The 17,020-nt window shown below is 50.7% G+C and overlaps 7 protein-coding genes across 7 annotated transcripts; 4 read left to right on the top strand and 3 right to left on the bottom strand.

The window, feature by feature from the left end:
• Nucleotides 1–153: 153 nt before the first annotated feature.
• Nucleotides 154–1,700, top strand: AA0111_g4974 (putative aspartic-type endopeptidase; the record flags this gene model as incomplete). The annotated part of the gene is made up of 2 exons (XM_028651034.1): nt 154–225; nt 342–1,700. The coding sequence occupies 2 exons, from the start codon at nt 154–156 to the stop codon at nt 1,698–1,700; spliced, it is 1,431 nt and encodes a 476-aa protein (XP_028507445.1).
• Nucleotides 1,701–2,863: 1,163 nt separating this feature from the next.
• On the bottom strand, nt 2,864–4,061 carry AA0111_g4975 (hypothetical protein; the record flags this gene model as incomplete). The annotated part of the gene is made up of 2 exons (XM_028651035.1): nt 2,864–3,896; nt 3,943–4,061. The coding sequence occupies 2 exons, from the start codon at nt 4,059–4,061 to the stop codon at nt 2,864–2,866; spliced, it is 1,152 nt and encodes a 383-aa protein (XP_028507583.1).
• Nucleotides 4,062–4,756: 695 nt separating this feature from the next.
• Nucleotides 4,757–9,603, top strand: AA0111_g4976 (hypothetical protein; the record flags this gene model as incomplete). Its single annotated transcript, XM_028651036.1, has 6 exons — nt 4,757–4,787; nt 4,834–6,271; nt 6,322–7,006; nt 7,054–7,145; nt 7,199–8,891; nt 8,941–9,603. 6 exons carry the CDS (start codon nt 4,757–4,759, stop codon nt 9,601–9,603), a joined length of 4,602 nt encoding a protein of 1,533 aa, XP_028507443.1.
• Nucleotides 9,604–10,337: 734 nt separating this feature from the next.
• Nucleotides 10,338–11,339, bottom strand: AA0111_g4977 (hypothetical protein; the record flags this gene model as incomplete). Its single annotated transcript, XM_028651037.1, has 1 exon — nt 10,338–11,339. The coding sequence occupies one exon, from the start codon at nt 11,337–11,339 to the stop codon at nt 10,338–10,340; it is 1,002 nt and encodes a 333-aa protein (XP_028507444.1).
• A 295-nt stretch (nt 11,340–11,634) lies between these two features.
• On the top strand, nt 11,635–13,219 carry AA0111_g4978 (Serine/threonine-protein phosphatase T; the record flags this gene model as incomplete). Its single annotated transcript, XM_028651038.1, has 4 exons — nt 11,635–11,784; nt 11,834–11,914; nt 11,968–12,403; nt 12,453–13,219. 4 exons carry the CDS (start codon nt 11,635–11,637, stop codon nt 13,217–13,219), a joined length of 1,434 nt encoding a protein of 477 aa, XP_028507736.1.
• A 504-nt stretch (nt 13,220–13,723) lies between these two features.
• On the top strand, nt 13,724–15,033 carry AA0111_g4979 (hypothetical protein; the record flags this gene model as incomplete). The annotated part of the gene is made up of 2 exons (XM_028651039.1): nt 13,724–14,054; nt 14,126–15,033. The coding sequence occupies 2 exons, from the start codon at nt 13,724–13,726 to the stop codon at nt 15,031–15,033; spliced, it is 1,239 nt and encodes a 412-aa protein (XP_028507737.1).
• Nucleotides 15,034–15,921: 888 nt separating this feature from the next.
• On the bottom strand, nt 15,922–16,323 carry AA0111_g4980 (hypothetical protein; the record flags this gene model as incomplete). The annotated part of the gene is made up of 1 exon (XM_028651041.1): nt 15,922–16,323. One exon carries the CDS (start codon nt 16,321–16,323, stop codon nt 15,922–15,924), a length of 402 nt encoding a protein of 133 aa, XP_028507605.1.
• Nucleotides 16,324–17,020: the final 697 nt, after the last annotated feature.

Below are 17,020 nucleotides of genomic sequence, written 5' to 3' on the forward strand. Positions count from 1 at the left end.
TTCAACTGCAGTCTCAAACACGATTCATAGCTGCCTTCTCTCAGCTCCGACCACTCGCGCGTCAGGTTTTACCAAGCCACACCAGAGACTGTTTGTAATCCGTGGTATACATCCACCGCACAGCCCTAGCATCGCATTTCCAGGAACAACATCATGAAGTACTCGACATTCCTGGCGGCGCAATTGGCGTCGTCGGCCGCGGCAGTGAGGCTTGCACCACGAGAGGTAAGTGCGGCTCTTGGCATCCCCAGCATTTCAGTCCGAAGCGAGATCCTCCCGAAGTCCTCCCATACAAGCGTATAGACGCGTCTCTGCGAGCCATCATACTAATGTACACCTAGAATCCGCGAGTGGTGCGCCTAGATACTCAGCGCCGGAACATCGTCAACCCCGTCGCACACGACCAGCTACGAAGACGGCAAAAGGTTGTCCAGGAGACACTGGACAATCTCGAGACGCTCTACTTCGCCAACGCAAGCTTAGGTACTCCTGAGCAAAACTTCCGGTTACACATCGACACAGGTAGCAGCGATCTTTGGGTCAACTCGGTCAACTCGAATCTGTGCAGCCAAGGCGGCAACCAGTGCGGCCAATCTGGCACATACAACGCAAACGACTCGTCAACATACAACTACGTCAACGATGCTTTCAACATATCATACATGGATGGATCAGGCGCATCGGGAGACTATGCGACAGACACTTTCCGCCTCGGCGGACAAACAATAAAGGATCTGCAGTTTGGTATCGGCTACGTATCAAGCTCACCAGAGGGCATCCTTGGAATCGGTTACACCATCAACGAGGTCGCTGTAGGCCGCGCAGGACTGGACCCATACCCAAACTTGCCTCAGAAGCTGAAGGACGATGGTACCATCAACTCAAACGCATACTCTCTGTGGCTGAACGATTTGGACGCATCTACTGGAAACATTCTCTTCGGTGGCGTGGACACGGACAAGTACCAGGGCGAGCTTCAGACACTACCTATCATCCCAGAGCGAGGACAATATGCTGAGTTTATAATTGCCCTGACTGGAATGGGCCGCGATGGCAAGAATGGCTCCATCTTCGAGAACTCAAACGTGCCCGTCTTGCTCGACTCTGGGTCTTCGTTGATGTACTTGCCCGATAACGTCGCGAGCTCGCTATACCAAACCTTTGACGCTCAGTACGACGCTTCGCAGGGGGCTGCCTTTGTTGACTGTGATCTTGCAAACCAGCAAGGCTCTCTCGAGTTCAACTTCTCTGGTGTCCAGATCTCCGTCCCGCTCAACGAGCTTGTCATAGTTGCTGCTGTTAGCCGCGGACGACCCGTCTGCATCCTTGGTATCGGACCTGCCGGACAATCTGTCGCTGTTCTTGGTGACACCTTCCTACGATCTGCATATGTCGTCTACGACCTTGAGAACAACGAAATTTCTCTCGCCCAGACCAACTTTAACGCTACCTCTGAGAATATTCAGGAAATCCGGGAAGGCTCTGACGGTGTGCCCAACGCAACCGGTGTTGCTGGTGCGGTATCAACTGCAGCAGTCGGCACTGGTGGACCCCGAGTCAATGGCCCTAGTGTCACAGGTGGTGGCGGTGGAATTGAAACTTCCACTGCCGCTGCCATGCCTGTTGCAACTGCAAACCCCTGGATTGGCGGTGCAGCGATCGCTGGCGCAGGTATTCTGATGGGCTTCAACGGCTTTTGATGTGTAGATCACAATTTTCCTAATACCTGTCCAGCTTAATGAACTTTTCTTTCACATGCATACGTGCATTATTGGCGTTCTCAAGAGTGGCATGGAATCACAACCTCTCAATTTCCAGGGGGACTTGCATATTAACCAACCTACCTGGAGTTAGGTATGGCGTCTATAAGAGTAAATAGCATATATGATGAATACTTTAACGTTAATATTTTTCCAGCGATTCGTCTGTTCTTGAAATGCACTGGTGATTGTAATGCTGCAGCGTCAGGCTGGATGGTGACGACGCCTACCAGGACGCGTGGTGCTTGCCGCGTAATAGTTTCATCGCCTGGAAATCACTAAGTCGATAGCTGCGCATCGTCACCTGCATAAAGATCTGGACCGCTCAAATCATCGTTAATTATTTCCACCAATAACTCAGTCTGCGTACAGTTGCCACCGTATTACTGATTTTGTAAGCGTTCTTCTTGGCTTGAGCCCGTACTAGATGACTGCCAAAAGTGGCCATACCCGCCGCATTCTGTCCCTCTACCCAAGCCAACTCACCACTCAGTCATACCCATTACTTGAACCTTCAATTTGATCACGCCTCCCCAAATCAGCATGTAACCCTGACATTGACGACGTAAACGATTCCTCCAATAATTCCTCTATTTCCCTGCTCGGTTGCCACGGTTGTGAATGTTGCATCGGTGGGGCCGGGTTCACATGGAGTGCATGTACGACGCTGTTTGCCTGCTGTCTAGGTTGTGCTTGTTGAGATCTTGACTTTTGAATGCGGTCGTAAAGCCATCCTTCTGCTCCACATGGTGCTCCACATAGCCTGCCCCATCTGTAGCGTAGCCTGTTGGTGATGACAAAGAAGACAAGAACAAAGGAAACATAGGCGTTCAGATACCAGTGGCATGTCATGCGGAGCCAATCATAGCTGAGGCAGTATAGACTTTGTCTGGTCATGGGAGGATTGAACGAGAGCGCCTACGGTCGTGTGACTGGTTGCTCTATGAGATACTGTCCATGTTTGTTTCAATAGCAGAGCATACTAAAGATTAGGAGACTACACAAGGAGAATGGAAGGAAAGGAAAGGATAGACCCGGATGAAAGAGGGCACAAAAAGTAGAAAAGAAGAGAGTCCCTAACTTCTGAGAACCTCGTACACCTATCAAACAGTATCGTGCGTATCATTACCATTGTACCTCAATCGTCCGGCGTGTATGTGCTGGGTCCCGACCTCGTTGCTCCTTGACCCGCTATTCAGGTCTTTCTTAAAGTACTTGCTAATGTATCCTTGCTCACCCCAAAGGTGGAAAGGATCCAACAAGCCCTTAAGCACACCCCTCTTCCTCTTTTTCTTCTCTGCTCTCGCTGCTTCTAACTCTGCATCACTCATATCCCAGAACTGCGTCTTCTTATCCTTCCCCTTAACCAAGCCCCAAAGGTCAAAGGGATCGAAGATGGTAATGATCCACGGCCTATCATCACCCCAGCCGGGCCCTTTTCGTTCAGTTACGCCATCGCGAGCCAGGAAAACGGTGTTGGAAGGAGGCAAGCGCTTTCCAGGGTGAAAGATATTGAGTAGAGCAGTATTGAGTGCCATGATGACAGCTTCGAAGATCCAAAAGTAGATTTCGTTCTGATAGATAGAGGATTCCCAGCCGAGAATGTATTCGACGAGGCGGTAAATGCAACGAATAGTAACAATAGAGGCACTCACGTACATGACGTAGAGTACAACTCGTAGATCCTTCTTGAGTATTCCGGCCTTGTTAGCACGTCGGTGGAACTGTGCTGCGAGAAGCCCAAAAGCACCGAAGAGTGCTGCTTGAAGACACAGCGACGCGGTGACAAGGTCTGAGCCGAGCTTCCGTTCTGCTTCTGTAGAGCTGGAGTCGGCCATGCGCCAGGCACCTTGTCCGATAAGGATCTCACACACGCCATCGAGACCTATGAAAGTTGTTGCTACACGTCCCGGGTGAAGAGGCGCCAGGTATGGAATGTAATAGAGGAGCCGTGACAGTATGAAGTAGTTTATGAGGGCGTACACTGGAGGTCCAGACATAATCAGTACAGTTGAAGCTATGAGATAAGCTAGATTGTCAGTGTCATAGGCACCAGCGAGTCGCACTGCGAAGCCGCTAATCATCAAGAGAGCGGCCCATGGAAGTAATAGTGTTGTTCGCCATGACTTGTGCTTGCTAGGAAAAGTCAGTATAATGAATCAGCAGAAACCGAAGTATTTACATTGTCTGCCAGGCATGTAGCGCTCCAGAGACAAAGAAGACGACGATGAAGACGATTGGCGCTGCTTTGTTTGGTGCGTAATACCAGACACTGCCAGGTGAATAATCTCCCATGCCCATCTTGAGAGCTGATGGTTTTGTTCAATAGATATAGAAAGTGAAGTCCAGTGAGTGCGACAGCTGAAAGATGGGAGTCAAATGTTGCGTCCCAAGAAACAAGAAGCATGCGAAATAAGGCTTAGGAAGACCCGAACAGAGTTGATAACATATTGCTCTCTTTCTGATATCGAATACTGCCTAACATTTATCGCATGGGACCTACGACGGTGCACAATAGAGGCGCATATGTCAGACCCCTCACGGAAAGACGAATGCGAAGAATGCGAAAACTCACGGGGCGCTCAAATGCCGCATCACGAGCTCACAAGGCATAGCGCAGGGCTGAACGAGCGTGTTCATCCACTGGTGGCAGGGTGAAGCGAGAAAAATCGCTGCTGACCGGTGATGGATTGAGAGGCTCGCACAACGGCCATAGAAGAGACGACCACACGTGATGTGGCGGAGACCTCAACGCCTGAGCGGGTCTTCGCCGAATTTGGGTTAGTCACGCCTAGCGGTGAAGCCACCCAAAGCGCAACGTTCGTCTCGCGACGGCATCAATACCCGCGCACTCGAACAAACGTCATCAATCACATAATCCGCCGTCATACCGTATTCCTCATCGTGCACGTTTCATGAGTGTGGCTGGAAATGGTGCGCCAGCCCTGGGTGCCACAGAGGATGGTTCTAGGCAAACTCAAGTTGAACCTACGGTGATGGACGGGCTATCAAGCTCCAAAGTGACGGGTATGCACCCCTGTAAATTTACCACCCCTATGCTTATGCTTCGCAGTCGAGTACCATGACCCTTCTGGAGTCTTTTCGTTGATACAAGAGGACTTGGCTGCGCGCCTGCCCCTTCGTAACTTGCACTGGAAAGCTCCTACACGGCCACTGAGATCCATCGATTCTCTGCATGTTGACCTTGTGCCCAGTAAAGAGTCAGCACAAGCTGCAAGTGCGGCCTCGTCAGCTTCAGCACCTGGTCAAGGTACGCCTAATAGGAATATGGATGAGATTTTCAGAGCACCTAACAAAGAGAAAGAGCGGCGACATCAAATCCCAGGACTGCGTCAAACTCCTTATCTAAAGATCTATCTTCTGAGATGTGACGATTCAGAGACTTATAAGGCGACTGCACGGAAGCAAGTCCGCGAGTGGGTGAAAGAACACACACCACCTTCTCAAAGCAGTACGGCGAACACTCAGGAGAACCACGATGCATACGAATGGTTGATTCTACATGTGGTCGTACCTGAGACGCCAGCAGCAAGTCAGCCTCGTGGGTCTTCAAATACCATGACTGGCGAGAAGGAGAAGACTGGGGCAGCTTCTAGATGGACGCGCGGGACGACGACCCTACTCGAAAAGCTTCGCGCAGACTTCAATGTCTCCTCAAAATCGGCACCTGATCGCGTAGCTCAGATACGGGTGCCAAAAGAAAGAGTTCCACAGCACATGCTTCCAGCTGCAGCGCCTGTCACATCACCACCTATCACTGAGAGCCCTCAGGAACAAGAGCGTGCCTGGGCCGATGTCATAGCTAAGTTCAAGATGTTGATACTCCTCTCGTTTGACCTCCGGGTAAGTCAGTACGAAGAGGACATCCGGAAGAATGACGCCCAGCGCTCATTTCCTGGCTGGAATTTCAACACGTTCTTCATCTTAAAGGAAGGTTTGGCAAGAGGCTTCGAAAGCGTAGGCCTAGTCGAAGATGCTCTGCTCGGATATGACGAGCTTTCTATCGGTCTAGACAGCGTTATACGTGATCAGTCAAGTGAGAATGCACAAGGAAGTGTTTTACTCAGCCACTCAGATGATCTGTATCAGATAGCGGCCGAGATCGCGCAACAGGATGGGAAGGACGAATCAGCATCGGCCATACACGACGATAGGCCAATCAACGCGCTAAAGAAAGACTACCGCGGTCTCATCCTCGCGAACAACATCTCAATCTTCGACTTCAGGCTGTACATCTTCGCTCGCCAGATGTTCTTGCTGTTAAGACTCGGAAATTCCGTCTCAGCACGTTCTGACCTCGCAGCTAAACTACAACCTCGACCAAATGCCAGCATAATTCAGCGATCGACTGACGACAGCGCTATTGGTATGAAGTCGGGGGGTCAAGTCAATGATTCGGAAGATCTTTTTTCTCTGGCTGAACTCTGCTCTCGCGCACTGAACTTTATCACTTTTGCCGGACGGCTCTTGCGAGATGACCTGATCAATGGGTAAGTTTAGTTCACGTCCGCCGATTCGAAGTACTTACTCATGAGTTTAGCGCGAAAGCTCACGATACCACATTGCCCGACAATCTAATTGAGAACGTTGTTCGTTCGTGGACATTCGCTGCGCTGGACCAAGTGCTGCGCGAAACCTCTACAGGCTCACTTCCATTTACTAGGTTCTCTAGAGATCCATCAACCGGTTCTTCAGGCAAGAGTCTTTCGTTCGGCGGCCGCAACAAAGAACAAAAGATGAAGGTCTCAGAGCCCAAGTCAATGATCCATCCATCTCGGTCAACATCTCTCAACCATGGACGACCTGCGTCAGACATGCCATATGCACAACCTGCGGCAAATGCACAGGTTGTGTTCGAGAACGGACAATATCACGATCGACCACCGCCGAACCAACAAAGTGCGATTCCTTCTGCGAAGAACGGCTTGCAAGAACTGGCCGGTACTAGAGCACAACTGCTTGCTATTCAGCGACGCCTGCTCGAGCACGCAGGCAAGAGCATGGGTTGGAACATAGGCTGGAATGCTATCTTGGTGTCTCTGAATGCGAAAGAAGAGCTAGCTGACGTCAATTTGGAAGACGAAGAGGAAGAGGAGAGTGAGCTGAAGCAGGACGAATCAAACACCGAACCGAACACCGAAACCTCGAAGTCACGCCTTGGCATATCTGCTGGAGCACTAGTCACCGCAATGCTATCGATCAGGCAATTCCGACAGTTTTACGAGGTCGGTAAAGATATCGCAATATTAGACATACTTACTAATCTTTACAGACCTTGAGCGATCTAATTGTCAAGCACTACATGGCTGCAGGTCAGACTAAGTCAGCAGAAAGTGTACTTGGAGACCTAGCTGCACTTAGATTGTATGTTTTCTGGCCCTTGAGGTTTAGCGTGTTAGATGCTTACTTTATTATAGCGAGCTTGGTGATTTTGCGGCAGCTGCTATGTACTTCGGGCGTATGGCGTCGTACTTCGCAGAAAGCAGATGGAACACGGTCGAGACAACCATGCTCAAGATGCACGCACGCTGCTTAAAGAAGCTCAATCGCAAGGACGAATATGTTCGAACACTACTTGATCTTCTAGCCAAGTCGGCAGCGAGCCGGATGGCGTTCAAGAATTCGGTCAAGCGAGCCAGCACGACCGATGCAGATGATATGCCTCGCGACTGGCTCAACGATGATAAAGTGGATACTACTGATGTGTTTCACGAGCTCATCAGCTATTCGCAGCAGCTACCGTACGATGTTACCGTCCAGATGCCGAAGTATTTTGGCGATATCTCCGTAGAACCCTACGTTCGCCACTACGATGACAAAGATGGCTTCCAGTTACGCCTCCAGTTTAGACACCACCTTGAGGATGAGATCGAAATCCGGGCAGCCAAGATTCGCCTCGTCAGTGCAGTTTCAAATCAAGCCAAGGATATATGGCTTGAAGAGACTGGAGCTATACAGTTGAAGAGAGGGTTGAATCGCATGTGGATCGGCTGCAATGTGAACACGACTGGACCGTACATGGTTGACAGGGTCGTCCTGGAAGCAAAACGCATCGTCTTTGTACACGAGCCTTTTCAGAAAGCTGAGGCAACCACACCCCTTGGCATCATTACTTCGGTCTCTGCGCATTCTCTCAAAGCGGCGAAGAAAGCCCGAATTCTATGCTTCCCGCGTAGTGAAGCGTTCCAAGCCAGGATATATCTCTCGCATTTCATCCATATCGACAAGCCGCGACACATAGAGGTCGAGTGCTCGACTGGCTGGAATGAGGTGACACGTGCAGAGGTTCGACTCAAGTCTGCCTCAGCAGGTTTACGACTACGGACAGCAAATTCAAGTGTGGCCGCCGGAGAGATCACGATTGATGAGAGCAAGCCGACACCAGGAGTTATCGCTGTTGGTGGCATGCCGGCAAATTCCACAGCGACATTGAAAGTGCCCTACGATATGGAGACGATATTGCAAGACCTTACAGTCAAGATAGACGTTGACTACTTCACGGATGAAGGCCAATTCCAGTACACCTCAACCTTCGTCATTCCCGTCGAGTTGCCTCTGGACGTCAATGTCCATGACCACTTCAAAAGCAAGTCATTGTTCTCGAAGTTTAACATCAAAACCGCCAACCATGTGCCATTGGAGCTCCTGGATGTTACATTAGATGGGTCTGAAGAGTTCGATGTCCACGCGCCTAGGCGTCCGAAGGAGTCCGTACATGTGTTTCCGAAGCAGCCTGTCGCGGTTACGTACAAGGTTACTAAGAAGGCAACGGACGCTGCGAAAAAGCGACAAAGCCGAATCTCTACCACGGGTAGCCTATCCTTGACTGTTGAGTACCGATGCTTGAATGAAGATGTTCTCGACCGAGTGCGAAAGATGTTCACTGATGCTGTCGAAGAAAGCCCAGTGCACCGGCTGGCTCGTTTGCTTACCGATACATTCGCCAGTCGGTTGGAGCAAGACATCCTTCCACACCAGTACGAAAAGATTGCGTTGCTGCAAAGACTCGACCTAGGTGCATTCGAGGACGTTGGCTGGGCAGACTGTCTGGAAAGTCTGCCGCTCATCATTCGTGATGATACGCAGATCTGGTTGCAGAAGTGGCATGAAGTAAGCAGTGGTTCCTATTATACGATAGTATATGCTAACATCCCTACAGAAGCATAGGACTATTCTGCTCACCAAGGATGATGTGTCAGACACGACGCCACATGCGATCGCTCCGCCATCGCCAAACCCACCCCGTCGGATGGTTATCACAGTTTCGATTCCTCAGACCCACATCCTACACACCGCATCACTGTCTTCCAACTCACCCTCTTCGTCTTTAGACTCCGTTATTGCAACAGTTGGTCAGCCTCTCATGACCACCTTACGTATCTCGCATACGCGCCGCTGGGCCTCACCATCCAGTCTACTCTCCGCTGCAAACCTTACTGAAGTCAGCGAGCCCATAGATTTCGTTTACACCATCGATGCAAACCCTGAAGTATGGCTCGTTGCCGGCCAACGACGCGCGCACTTCACCGCAAAGGAAGATGAAGAGCATGAATGGCCGATCATGCTCATTCCGCTCAAGCCTGGGAATACGCTATTGCCAAATGTGGACATACGGGCGAAGATCAAGCCTAAAGAAGAGGAAAAGGGAAAGTCGGGGATCGTGGAGGCGGATATATTGAATTGCGAGACCGATTATCTGAGCTATGGAGAAAACGTTGTGGTCGTTTCAGATGTCAGAAGTAGTACAGTAGGAATTGGGGATATGGGTGTGGGTAGTCCGAGAAGTGTTGTTTGGCTGGAGAGCAGTGGACAGTCAGTGTGATAGTCAGATGATGCGCTGAACATAGCGTCTCTGAGAACAAGAAGAATACTGACGGATATCTGCAATCTTTTGATCTGTCTTATAACGACTCAACTAGCGAAGACAATGCGCCCGTGCTGGTTTGTATGTTCCTTTGCTGGCGAGTTCCAGCGCCCAATCACGCAAATTATCGACATGATGCATGCAGTATTACCACCAACCAGCCTCTCTGCATGCAAAAGGACAGCAGAAATGTGATTATGCTTCGTATGTGAAAGCTCAAGACCTGAGCAAGCAAAAACAAACGGACAAAAACATACAACAGCGGGGATTCGCCAGTGGTCACCCACCTGACTACTAATCCGCCGTTTACAAGCTTGAGTACCGCTGAGCGAACGGGAAGCGCTATAGTCTTGAAACTATGGTCGTATGTGAAGGAGTTGCTTATCTAACTCTCTTGTATTGTGGATTAAACATGATGGCATCCTGCTTCGAGTGCAGGACGCAGATCCTGCCAGCCGTGCCACGACAAGACACGTATATCATCAGACAAAAGCACAAGAGTACCGGCGATGTTGTGAGCTCCATGTGTAATGAAATCGATTCTTCGAGCTGTTGTATCGTCTTGTTGAGGCACCCGTGGATGCACTTTTACCATAACTCCAGCGCTGAATATGCAATGCAAGTATTCCTCTCCCTTGTATTCCTCTGCCCAGTCATATGTGTGTCTGGTCCTCCTCTTCGCTTCTCCACTTTTAGTCCTTTGGTAGCATATCCTGCTCGCTACCATCCCTAGGCACGTAGTTGATGCCTGCACTCTCCACCAGGCCAATCACGTCGTCTGGGAGAATGCCTTCAACCTGGGTCGCGTAGACACCTGGCTTGTAGCCCTCAAGGCGCTGGTATCTAGCTACCCAACTCCTTGAGGTGTCGGCAACCGTAATGAGGCCTTCAAAGACTTGCGATGTGCAATCGTTGATCTGCTCAGGGTTGCCGGCGAGTTCGAGAATCTCTTCGCAATTCGGGCAGCCTTGGGTGAGAAACTGGTTCTGAGTCCGGACGATGGAGCAGACCATGCAGGCGCGCATGTTGCGCTGCTGGCCAGGCGCGATGTACGCGCCGCCCTGAATCATGTCTTGTGCCATGTCAAAGTAGTTGGGGTTGTCGATGTAGGACGGAAGGCTGGGATGCGGGTTTTGACCTGTTTGGTGGCGGTTCTCGGGGGTGAGACCGAGATGGCGAATGGGACTGGAGACACTGGCGTCTGTAGAAGCGGTGACGCGACCTCGACCAGCAGCGCGCGAAGGCGTAGCAGATTTCTGAAGTCGAGAACGGGGCTGCTGTACGGGCTCTTGATGCCGATGCGGAGTTTGGTGGGCGGATAGGGACGTGGGCAACTCGGACGCTTCGACAGAAGGAAGGACGGCGTTGTTGAAGCTGGCAGGAAACAGTGCGTTCGCAAGTGTCCTACTTTGTTCTACGGTTCCGGAAGCTTGGCGAGGCTGTCGGCGCTCTGGCTCTGGACCTGACTCGGCCACTTTAGAGGGGTTTAGTGGCTCGCGTGAGGGTGCGGGATCGACATTCTCCAGCTCATGCGCAAAGTACTGATGCTCATCTGCTCTGCTGTTCTTTCGAGAAACAGTTCTATCGCTCGGAGAACTGGCAGCGGGAGTGACCTCCTCGCCGTCAGAATCGATGGTCATGTACCTATCTTCTCTGTTAGGCGTCTTGACCGTTGCGACACCTTTGCGCGCCATGATGTCTAGTTGCGAGCCGAGGTCGCTGGTTGGTTGAAGCGCTGGCGGAGGCGTTAGTGGCAAGGCGAGGCGAGAGGGCGGGACCGAATTGCTTGATAACTTTTGGCGGGCAGTGCGGGCAACAGTTCACTCCCTTTTCGCCGTACGTCACTTGTTTGTTAGGTCATCGTATTTTGCGCAGGGACGCAGCTTCCCTCTCCCGTCAATCAACAGGTGCAGCAGCCCGCCGCGCCTTCTGCAACCACACCCGCGTGCCTCGCATACCCCAGTTTGTCCCGCACCGCATCGATACATCATGGGTGCCCCGACCGACGAAGCGACCAAGCTCAAGGATCAGGGCAACAATGCCTTCAGGAACCAGGAGTGGGACAAGGCTTTGGAGTTCTATACCAAGGCTATAGAAGCATACAACGCAGAGCCCTCTTTCTACACCAACCGCGCACAAGTACCAAGTCTCACCTGCTGCATACACGCCTCTGCTAACCTGCTCCCAGACATACATCAAGCTCGAACAATATGGCTACGCCATACAAGATGCCGATACAGCGATTGAACTGGACCCAAACAATGTCAAGGTACCATTGTCGCAAACCCACTTAGTCGACATGACGGCTTACCACAGCACTAGGCATACTACCGCCGCGCCTCAGCCAACACCGCCATCCTCAAGCACCGCGAAGCACTCCGCGACTGGAAGCTCGTCGTCAAGAAAGCCCCTAACGATGCGAACGCGAAACTGCGCATGGCCGAGTGCGACAAGGTCGTCAAGCGAGACGCCTTCCTCAAGGCCATCGAAGTTGAAGACGCGCCATCGGCAGCGGAGGGACTAGATCTCGAACACATGGCTGTCGACCCCTCATACGATGGCGCGAAGCTGGGAGACAAGATGACGCTGGAGTTCGTCGAAGACATGATTGAGAGGTTCAAGAACGGAAAGAAGCTGGCCAAGAAGTATGTCTACCAGATCATCATCGCCGTAATGGACATTGTCAAGAAAGAACCCACTATGGTCGAGCATGATGTTGCGGATGGTCAGGAGATTACAGTCTGTGGAGATACCCACGGTAGGTTGAGGAAAAGATTCATGGACTCGTTATATACTGACAAGGCTAGGCCAATTCTTCGACCTCATGGAGATCTTCCGCCTCGCTGGCAAACCCTCCGAAAAGCACGCGTTCCTCTTCAACGGCGACTTTGTCGACCGAGGTTCATGGTCTACCGAAATCGCCCTTCTACTGTACGCTTACAAATGGCTATACCCCAATACCTTCTTCCTGAATCGCGGCAATCACGAGACGGACGATATGAACAGGATGTACGGTTTCGAGGGTGAATGTAGGGCCAAGTACACCGAGCGCGTATTCAAGTTGTTCTCCGAGTCCTTCTCCGCGCTTCCTCTGGCAACCCTCATTGGCAAGAAGTACTTTGTGCTTCACGGTGGTCTGTTCTCAGATGACAAGATCACATTAGACGACGTAAGAAAGCTTGACCGATTCAAGCAGCGTCAACCGGGACAGTCTGGACTTATGATGGAAATGCTGTGGACAGATCCCCAAACGAATCCAGGCCGTGGGCCCAGCAAGCGCGGTGTTGGTCTGCAGTTCGGCCCCGACATCACGAAGCGCTTCTGTGAGAACAACGGCCTTGAAGCCATCATCCGGTCACACGAAGTACGCATGGAAGGTTACGAGGTCGAACACGATGGACGCTGCATCACAGTCTTCTCAGCGCCCAACTACTGCGACAGCACTCACAACAAAGGTGCTTTCATCAAGATTGGCCCCGAGTATAAGCTCAAGTTCACTCAGTTCGATGCTGTTGCGCATCCGAACATTAAGCCAATGGCATATGCATCAAGTGGCATGGCCGGCATGATCTAATAAGTTTAAGGTGAGTTGGTTCAGTCATTGTTCGCAGCGATGCATACTTCGGTGTTCTTCGGCGCATCAGCATACTCGGAATCGGTTGGGGCTGTGTTTGATCTTTCAGGATTGATTGGGACGGAGCGTTGGTATATGAATGTACTATAGAGTCAGGAGAAGGCACGATTCCGAAGTCGATGTACACGAGCAGTATCGAAATCATGATGAGAACAGAAATCTACGAGTAAAATACCATGTCCTACGCGTTTGGCACGCTATCACGGGTCGCGCGTGGTAGTTGCGTTGCCCCTCACACGCGGCCCCACGTGTTGCATCCTAATGCGGTTAACTCTGTTGACAAACATGGATCCTACTCCTTCCATCGCATCACGTCCTACCAACCTGCTAACAAAGCGCCCTTTACGCCTGATCTCGCCGTAGATCCACGACGCCGACACTCGGTCGCATCTTTAACAACCTTTGTATCAGCAATGTGAAAGCCTATCTGTCTGCGCAACCATCATGTCGCCATATCAACAAATCTTCTCCACCAATGCCGTCCTAAGCGTATGGCGCAATATCCGCCATACCAAAGACAACAACGATCTCCTCCTCGCATTCCAGTACCACCAAGAAGATGCTCGCGGCCAAAAGGGCAAGAAATATAACAAGGGCAGTACCGTGGATAGCACGCAAGAGATCGCAGATGGAAAGGCAGTAGACAATGTCGGAAAGAGCATTGGCTTCGTCGTACCATGGCGGGCTATGCAGGCGCAAAGACGTGAACTGAAGGAAAAGGAAAAAGAGCTCGCGGAGGCGCTCGTTGCCCTTGCCGGAGAGGTCGCATTTACTGGTATATGCCCAACGATTTGTGATTTATGGAGTTTGTCCAGAAAGGCGCATATACTGACTCTCAACGATTAGACCTCTCTTCGACCCTTCAATGTTCTCTCACACAAAACCCGCTTATCCAAATCCGTCACCTTGCTGCTGGCCTCTCACGTCAAATGTCAAAGATCGAAATACAGATGGCTGACAATGCCCCTTTTGCACATGGAAAGAACCTATACACTGGAGGCGAGATAGCGCAAAGATTCCTTCCACCAATACAGACGCTCTTCGAACAACGACCCGTACCACAACGCATGATCTTCGAGCTGCTGATGGAATTAAAAGACTTGATCTACATGGGCATGGCCGGCTGCGAGAAGGAAGTGCTGGAGTGGGAAGTGGACGGAGCCGCGATCGGAGCGCTCGAGGAACTGGACGATGCGATGGTTAGAGCAGTCACACCGTTAACGCCCGCTATCGAGCCTGAGCAACGAAAAGAGCTGGAAACCGGACCCAGGCGCATACTCAGGCGCAAAGCCTCGAGTCTCATATCAAACTCTCTTACAGTCCAACAGCCAGTGTCGTTCCTCCTTGCAGCACCAGACGAACTTCTTTACAGCCTCGAATCGCTCGAAACGACAGCGCTCGCTCTTACCCATCTACCCCTTCCTATATCCGACCTCTGTGCGCACGCTGTCATAACTCTCCGTCGTCTCACACCACGACAGACCCTCACAGACTTCTCGCAACAAAAGAAACGAAGAGCCGGTCGTTGCGCTGAATACGCACGTTGTATGAAGTGGGCTGGTACGCAGTGGCGGCAAAATGGAGGCTGCAGAAGAGGCTGCAAGAATGAGGACGAAGACCCTGAAAACCTCCCTAGCTGGCATAGGAGTAGTCGCTGGTTCGACGAGAAGGGCAGTGGGACATTCATGGTTGGCGGAGGAAGGGCGACACCAAAAGACGATGGTTTTGGAGTCGTCAAGATGACGCCTTCGTAGGACAACACGGTAGGATCTTGATGTTATCTTTATACGACGTTTGGGATGTACACGTACGATGGGAAGGTTTTGTACGATAATCGGCGCAGTGATACCCTTTTGTGTTCTTTTGGCATTTGTTGGGTACAGGTACTTCTCTTGTGAATATATTAGTTTCGGTATACTCCTCAGATAAGAAAAAGACGTCACGACGACTGTGAATGATGGTAGCGAGGATATCATCTATTCAGATCGGTAGAGATGCCACGTAATATACAAGTCGTTTCTTCATTCGGCAAGGAGCAGCAAAACAGGAAACACCATTTATGATCTATGTAGTACAAGGATTCAAACAATGCACCATGCTTGACTGACACAATGGTTTTTGGCTATGACAACAGGCCCCCATCCTTAGTTTTGCATCGCCTGAACAATCCGAGTCCTTTTGTCGCGAACTTGTATATCTAAAAGAGCCTCAAGGCTATAGTTAGATTCCAACGGATCCTCAGCACCCGAGGGGATTCCTGTTGCTGCATGCCCATCTGCAAGAAGGCACACTATCACTAACAAACTGAGTGTATGTCCAGGTATCTTGTGTCTGACAGCATGGAAACGATAGCTCACTATTATATGGCCACAAGGCTCTCCGTTTACGGCGTCTGACATGGCAACACCACAGTCAACCGATTCGAGGACAAAATATAACACGGTTTGGAAGACCTTTTGGAAGCTCGTACTGTTTGGTAGTCGCATGTACGTTGCCCTAGAGCAAAATTGTCCGCCAGTAGAGCCGCGTACAGTTTGGGCCATGATCTTAATACTTCGAGTGTCGGAAACCAGATCCGCTATCTTTCAACGTGATCACCTTGTATGAAACTTTTAAGCTTATGGATGGTAGACGCGACCACATTATGATTGACAAAGATCACTACCCAGTCCGACTGTTGAATGTCTGGTCATGTTGCCCAAGTGCTGCAAGCTTGCCGGATCTGGACACCCTTGATTTTTTGGGGTTGAGGTTGCCCTAAGAGCGCTTTCAGGCGGATATGTTGAAGAAATGGACGTGTATGCTATTGATTCTGGCTGACCGTTAGGATTCTCTTCTGGTGAGCTGACACTAGCAAATAATGTTGTGTTTGCCTCTTGATGTTCGGCTTCGTTCTTGATTTCCATGAATCCTGTTGGTGGTGACGATGTGTCGCCAAAGACTACGTGAGAGATAGACCGGTAGGCTTTTTTCCCTCGGTCGAGGATAGCATTGGCTGTAGCTTTCCGCAGAACATTGTCGCCGTTGTTGGAGAATATGGGCATCCTGATGGTCTGAATAGACTTCCGATACCAATCCAGGTTCATTCACCTGTTGCAATCTTTTGCGTTCAGCTGCTGATTGTATCGATTTTCTCACGTCAGGTATCCTAGCAAGATGTCCAGTCCGAAATCCAAGGAGCTTTCTTGGAAGACCCTCCTCATCAATAACCTTCTTAGCCATCTTACGCGGTTCGTTTTCCTCGCAAAAGAACATGATCATTGGTATCGCTGATTCTGCCGATCGTCTAAGCTTATACAAATGGAAGAGCATAATGCTGGGATATCATTCTGCGAACACTCAGTTGAGTTGTTCCACAATTTCTGGTCCCAGAAGGCTGAACTGCTCTTTTGCGGGTCGCGCACCTGTTGGAAGACGTGGCTGACAAAAGAGAAACCAGAGAAAAGCTCCGTCTGATACTCACGATGCAGATATCGGCGATAAACGAGAAGGACATGTTAGACGGTTCTTTGAAGTAAGCGACTCGCATATTTACAATGATCAGCATCGGACCACGTTCTTCCGAGATATCCGCTAAGCATTCCTTACTCTGAGCTAAGGCTACTCATTCCAGATGCCGTACGTGAGTATTTCAGTCAACCCCTGATATTGAACTGAATTCGAAGGATGATGTCGTTGATCTGGATCTCACGTGTCATAACATCGAGCGAGTGTCAGGCATCGAGGTAATACTGACCGATA

This window comes from Alternaria arborescens (assembly GCF_004154835.1).
Source record: "Alternaria arborescens strain FERA 675 chromosome Unknown contig_9, whole genome shotgun sequence".
Taxonomy (NCBI): domain Eukaryota; kingdom Fungi; phylum Ascomycota; class Dothideomycetes; order Pleosporales; family Pleosporaceae; genus Alternaria; species Alternaria arborescens.